General features: G+C 38.1%; 1 protein-coding gene across 1 annotated transcript in view; it reads right to left on the minus strand.

Moving 5' to 3' along the window:
• Positions 1-250: 250 nt before the first annotated feature.
• Positions 251-7,700, minus strand: part of LOC110457571 — a 24,966-nt gene continuing 17,516 nt past the window's right edge. The window contains exons 7-8 of the mRNA XM_021508903.1: positions 4,886-4,988; positions 251-2,782 (exon numbers count right to left, since the gene is read on the minus strand). Of these exons, the coding sequence (XP_021364578.1) occupies positions 2,643-2,782; positions 4,886-4,988 (243 nt within the window). The 3' untranslated portion in view covers positions 251-2,642. The remainder of the gene's footprint in view (positions 2,783-4,885; positions 4,989-7,700) is intronic.

Raw genomic sequence — 7,700 nt, forward strand, 5'->3', positions numbered from 1 at the left:
CCGAAACAGTTACTCACTACCATACATTGTTGGACAGTGTACCCTGACATACTGTGTGACCTCATGAGTCTATAGAAACTGGGTTTTTTTAAGACAATAATCTAACAGTGTACCCTGACTGTCATGGAACCTTGTCGGGTGAGAAAATATTTAAGACCACACATCACTTCATAGTTTATCTGACTTCTGTGGCCCCTTGCGTGTCTAAAAACTGTCGCGACAATACATCGTCTGACGGTATAACTCACTACTGAAGAAACTTGCTAGTCTAGAACTTTTTCTGTGGAGTCTTGCTAGGATAGAAATTGTAATCAGATTATCGCATTAATGAGGTCTCGCTACTGTATAGTTACTAATATTCACTACGGTTTTAATTTCGCTTATTTTGCGAATGCAGCAAAATTTGTGAAATTTTTAGATTGCGGTCAGAACATCCAGATAGAAAATGTGATCATATTATCACATTAACAAGGTCCCCCACTAGTACCAACCGTATACTGGGAAAGTTTTCAATGCAATTTTATTTTTTTCGCCTTTGCGCCCTCTGTGATGAGGGTGAATGCAAGTAAAAAGCATAATAAACATCATAATTAAATGTGATGGACAAAAATTGATTTCATGGTCGAAGGGCGAAACTTTGACTGGGCTCAAATTTCACAGTATACAGTATACATACGGGGGGTGGGGGTTATAAAATCTGTATACTGACAAATATCCAAATACTTGTTGACCAGGTGAGAAACCATGCCTGTACTTGTTTACATCAGCCCCACTCAATGTTACAGGTACATGTAATACTTACGTACTGACAAACAATAATGATCGTTAACTATGTACATCATTAAAACTCCTTATAAAGGCAAAATAACGGTCAGGTTTTCCGCTCACAATCAAATATAATACATTGTAAAAAAAATCATCAATAAGCTAAGACCCAGATGTATTGTCAGTGATACAGTGATATTACCAGATCAAATATACCTGAACAACAAACAATACTTAACTTACACATTGCAGGGGATTACTTTTTATGTCATTTAATGGCAAGGAATTCCATTCCCAAAATTCAACATAAAAGTAAAGCTTATTATAAGAATTTAAATTGAAGGCAAAATCTGCAAATTACATAATTTTTCAAACATCAGTTGAGAAGCGATAGGCTTCATGACAATGATTATTCATTAATATAATGGTAATATTTATAAATCTACACAACATTTGCATCGCTTCCATTTATAAACTTTCGTATGGTTGGACCAGTATATGAATAATAGACAGACCTAGTTATCTGATTTTGCTTCCTGGCGGGACCTGACAGAGATAATCAGGGCCTACATTAACATGTGTCGATTCTATACTCTGTAAATATTACGTTAAAAAGTAAACAAACTGGTTTGTCTGGGACCAGGCCCACCCATAGGCTGTTGATGTACGGACTTACACCAGTTTAAACATTTGTGGCTCACCATATGTTATTAGTTTTACCAGAGTCAATTTGTTTCTATACTTTTTCTGAGTCACCATCATGTATTAATACTTTGACTCAAGTCAAGTTTACTCTTTATTTTACCTGAGCCACTGTCATGTCTTGACTGAGTCAAACTTGCTTTGTACTTCACCTAACAAATAGAATCAAGTACTACTTCAACAAAGTCGCCCTATTTTTAAATACATTTTGTATCTGGTTATAAAAAAAATCAAACAATTATTTTACCCTCAAATATTCAACAACATGACTTCAACAAAAATTGACTTTGTTCCAAATTAATTTCGTCAATTGATCTAACAAATTTACAACAACCAAAAATTAAGATATTGTGACAATTTGAAGGTTTTCAAAAAACGCCAAGGCTAAACCTTATTATGATGGACAATTCAACCAAAACTTGTATCCAGCTACAAGTCTCTGATAAGCATATAAGACAAATTTCATTATTCCTCATAAATGGGACTCAAATATCAGAGTAATCTAATGTAGAAACTAGAAAAGAAAAAAAAATCAAAACATACAAATGTTCCAACTCCCGCTTTAGCATGAAGCAGACAATATAGGTCACAGTGACCTACATTTGATATATAGAGGTTCCCCGAGGAGTGGTGGTAGGTTATCATGTTTATCCAACTTGAATTAGTCAATTTAAAGTTTGTATAAAGACACCACATTTACCAAGTGTCTTTGACAATTTTAAAATTAACTAATGAAAGTTAACTCATTTACCCCTGAAAACACATTTAAAATCTTCCAATTCTACTGTTAGAATAGTTCATTATAAACTTTCAGGGGTGAATGAGTTAAAAGATTCAATTATTTCTCAGGGTTATAAACTCTGTGCTTTTGGCATTTCTGTACAGACACAGGACCCTGTGTTCTGAGGGGAGGTGCTCTGATATTAAACCTATCATTACTTTAAAATTGTTTTCTAGTAAAATGCATCACGATGCCAATTCCTATGTACCTTACAAGCTAAATCGAGATTCCTAAAGCATACAAATAATATACAAAAAAACACTCATCTCCAACATTTCCGAGGTCGATAAAAACATTGTCTTCACAGCTTGACCAACTGCAGCAGGAACAATACGTATTGAAACATTTCAAGTCAGTTAAAATTGTAAAAATAGCCCTAGGATAAAATAAGACATCATTGTAGGAAGTCCATGACCTCGGCTAGCTCCCTCTGTCGTGCCTGTTTGTGAGCCCAGCGTGCTTCGGCAAGTTGCGGAGATATTCGCCATTTCTCATGGAATATCTGTTTACCACAATCCGGACATTTTTTACCATCTGTTGTAATAAAATAACAAGAATTAATACAAATATATTGACACTTTTCCTTGATCAATACCATATTTTTTAAGCACTGCAGTTTCATCTTTGGCCATAGGTGACATTTTAATATTGGGTAAGAGAGATTAAGAATATTGTTAAAAAATCTCAAAACAAGAATTCCACAGAAGTGAATGTGTCGTCTGCCCCCAATGGCAACCATGTTAATTTTCAGATTTGGGTCATAATCAAACATGAGCGGGTAATTGATACATGTGTAAAAAGTTTCATGAAAATCAAATATTCCTTCAAGGGTTTTTGCACAGTATTCCTTCAAGGATTATTACACACATTTCCTTCACAGATTATTGCACAGAATTCCTTCAAGGATTATTGCACAGAATTCCTTCAAGGATTATTACACACAATTCTTTCAAGGATTATTGCACAGAATTCCTTCAAGGATTATAACACACAATTCTTTCAAAGATTATTTCACAGAATTCCTTCAAGGATTATTTCACAGAATTCCTTCAAGGATTATTGCACATAATTCCTTCAATGCGTAAAGCACAGAAACAATGTAATCTTTCAAAAACTCAAAGATGGCACTTGAAGGCCTTTCAAAATTAACAAGAGGCCCAAGAGCCTTAGCGGTCACCTGAGTTATATCATAGGTATTGGTAGCTCAATATTATTGTTTAGTTGTGATGTGGAAATCAGCATGTAAACTAAATGAAATACAATACTTGTCATGTCATCAAAGGATAAGAATTTTAAAATATTGGTAAATTTTTCCTTATGGGCCCCGCCCTAGCCCCTGGGGATGGGGCAGAAATACCAATTTTTACAATGTAATACCCTCATCCACCAAAGATGATTCTGACCAAGTGTGAATAATTTTCTGCTGAAACAAAGCTCAGGTAACCTAAAAATCCAACTAAAAATCATTGACTGGAAAACTGATACAATACGTATTATAGGAGTTACTTGTATTTGTAGAATGTTTTATGAAATCGAACCATTCTTTCAAAAGTTATCCCACAAATATCACTTCAGGTTCTGAATTCGAAAAATGGCTGTGGGCAGCCATATTGAATTTCAGATCAGGATCAAAATTGAACTGAAACCTTTGTACAGACGACACATTTGACAACACCTATAATAAAGTAATCTGCTTATGTCGCCCTGCCATACCAGGCAATAAAATTAAGATGTTTTTATCATTATCAGTATTATTGAGACTAGTGTTGGGAATCACTTGTAAATTCATACTCGATCATCACTTCCAATCAAGTGACTGATGATCGACTAATGATCGATCAAACTAAACTTAAATTCAGTAATTTAAGGTTATAGTGCTTTCTGAAATCTATTTTCACATTCTTTTCCAGGGAAACCTGACATTAGATAATTTTGCTGATAACGCACAACATTCATACAAAAACATTACGTTTGTTGACAGAACCTTATAATTATTGAAAAATATGTACATGTATTTGGAAATTAAATTGATGATGTTTGCAATGTCCATTATGCTGTGACAGCTGCATCTCATATTCAGAAATGCCGTGATGAATTGGCATTCACCTGATGACACCCCGTCAAACTTAACATTTTATTTGTAAGATAGCCCACACTTTCGACAAAGCGTTTTATTTATATCCAGCTAAGGAGGAACAATGCCTTCCAAGCGTTTAAATCAGTAGCCCCATAGAGTTTAAATCTCCGGAATGTCCTGGTTTGCCATATTGTCATGCACGGACTGAGCCATGCAGCATTTCTATTGAAACGCAAATTCTGATTGGTTGTCGGGTGGACCAGCTAGCCAATCAGCGTCGTCGTTGTGTGGGATGTTAGGTCAAGTTGTTTTGCTGAAGAACGAACAACTCGCTGTCGGCAGTAATAACACTAACTATCCGAGTTTATATTTTGTTAATACTTTAATTAGTCAAACTATAATCGACCATGGAAAACAAAGATTGATTAATCGATTTTCAGAAACAAACAACCAGACGTCGACTAATTGAGACTGTTGATTGGTTTGTAGGAGACATTAGAGATATAGCAAGTCAGATCTCTATAAAACCTACAACTCTATCACCGCAGTATCAATCTTACCTGCAAAAGGAGGCGTCTTTAAATATCTTTTTAAACATCCAAAATGAAACAAATGTCCACAGTAAACTCGCTCTACATTTTTCCTGGGATCTGTCTGTTTTTCCTGCAGAAAAAGATTCGCTTTAATAAAAAGGGTCATATCAACAAGGCAAAATATTGCAACCAAGACATAGTCCAGATTCGGTATGAAAAATAAATAAAGGGCCATAACTCTGTTTATACTGTTACCAGATTCCTAGTTTCAGTATGCAACACTCTACCATCTCAAAATGTACTCCAACACAAAATCTGACAATTTTAGTTGACAAAGTGTATGAGATATGCCAAACTAAGTGAGATACTATGAACAAAGGGCCATAGCTCGAGTTAGGGACCATCAACTACCATTATATTACATTGGTGGTCAGGTGGCGCAGTGATTAATATAAGTTGAAATAACTTGTTTCATAATTGTTATAAACTAAATCAAGTTTATATTTACTACCATAATATAACAATTGCAGTCTAAATACCAAGTACCCCACAATTGCAGCCTATATACTAACTGTTCCCTACAATCACAGCCTACTCCACAATCGCAGCCTACATCCTAAGTACCCCACAATCACAGACTACTCCACAATCGCAGCCTACATCCTAAGTACCCCACAATCACAGACTACTCCACAATCGCAGCCTACATCCTAAGTACCCCACAATCACAGACTACTCCACAATCGCAGCCTACATCCTAAGTACCCCACAATCACAGCCTACATACTAAGTACCCCACAATCACAGCCTACTTACAAAGTTCCCCACAATCACAGCCTACATCTTTGATCCCCACAATCGCAGCCTACATACTAACTGTTCCCCACAATTGCAGCGTACATACTAAGTTCCCCACGATCACAGCCTACATACAAAGAACCCCAAAATCACAGCCTACTTACAAAGTACCCCACAAGCACAGCCTACTTACAAAGTTCCCCAAAATCACAGCCTATATACAAAGTACCCCAAAATCACAGCCTACATCTTTGATCCCCACAATCGCAGCCTACATACTAAGTTCCCAACAATCACAGCCTACATACTAAGCTCCCAACAATCACAGCCTACATACGACCCCACAATCGCAGCCTACATACTAACTGTTCCCCACAATTGAAGCGTACATACTAAGTTCCCCACAATCACAGCCTACATACTAAGTACCCCACAATCACAGCCTGCTTACTAAGTTCCCCACAATCGCAGCCTACATACTAAGTTCCCCACGATCACAGGGTACATACTAAGTACCCCACAATCGCAGGCTACATACTAAGTTCCCCACGATCACAGAGTACATACTAAGTACCCCACAATCACAGCCTGCTTACTAAGTTCCCCACAATCGCAGCCTCCATACTAAGTTCCCCACGATCACAGCCTACATACAAAGTACCCTACAATCCCACCCTACATACTAAGTTCCCCACAATTGCAGTCTACATACTAAGTACCAAACAATCACAGCCTACATACTAAGTACCCCACAATCACAGCCTACTCCACAATCGCAGCCTACATACTAAGTACCCCACAATCGCAGCCTACATACTAAGTTCCCCACGATCACAGCGTACATACTAAGTACCCCACAATCACAGCCTACTTACAAAGTTCCCCACAATCACAGCCTACATCTTTGATCCCCACGATCACAGCCTACATACAAAGTACCCTACAATCACATCCTACATACTAAGTTCCCCACAATCACAGCCTACATACTAAGTTCCCAACGATCACAGCCTACGTACTAAGCTCCCCAAGATAACAGAGTACATACTAAGTACCCCACAATCACAGCCTACAGACTAAGTACCCCACAATCACAGCCTACTTACTAAGTTCCCCACAATCACAGCCTACATACTAAGCTCCCCAAGAAAACAGCGTACATACTAAGTACCCCACAATCACAGCCTACATACTAAGTTCCCCACAATCACAGCCTACATACTAAGTACCCAACTATCACAGCCTACATACTAAGTACCCCACAATCACAGCCTACATACTAAGTTCCCCACGATCACAGCCTACATACTAACTGTTCCCCACAATTGCAGCCTACATACTAAGTTCCCAACGATCACAGCCTACATACTAAGCTCCCCAAGATAACAGAGTACATACTAAGTACCCCACAATCACAGCCTACTTACAAAGTTCCCCACAATCACAGCCTACATACTAAGTTCCCCACAATCACAGCCTACATACTAAGTACCCAACAATCACAGCCTACATACTAAGTACCCCACAATCACAGCCTACATACTAAGTTCCCCACAATCACAGCCTACATACTAAGTACCCAACAATCACAGCCTACATACTAAGCACCCCACAATCACAGCCTACATACTAAGTACCCCACAATCACAGCCTACAGACTAAGTACCCCACAATCACAGCCTACTTACTTGATCCCCACAATCACAGCCTACATACTAAGTACCCCAAGTTCACAGCCTACATACTAAGTTCCCCAAAATCACAGCCTACATACAAAGTACCCCAAAATCACAGCCTACATACTTGATCCCCACAATCACAGCCTACATACTAAGTTCCCCACAATCACAGCCTACATCTTTGATCCCCACAATCACAGCCTACATACTAAGTTCCCCACAATCACAGCCTACATCTTTGATCCCCACAATCACAGCCTACATACTAAGTACCCCACAATCACAGCCTACATACTAAGTACCCCACAATCACAGCCTACATACTAAGTACCCCACAATCACAGCCTACATACTAAGTTCCCCAC

This window comes from Mizuhopecten yessoensis, unplaced genomic scaffold (assembly GCF_002113885.1).
Source record: "Mizuhopecten yessoensis strain PY_sf001 unplaced genomic scaffold, ASM211388v2 scaffold9253, whole genome shotgun sequence".
NCBI classification, from domain to species: domain Eukaryota; kingdom Metazoa; phylum Mollusca; class Bivalvia; order Pectinida; family Pectinidae; genus Mizuhopecten; species Mizuhopecten yessoensis.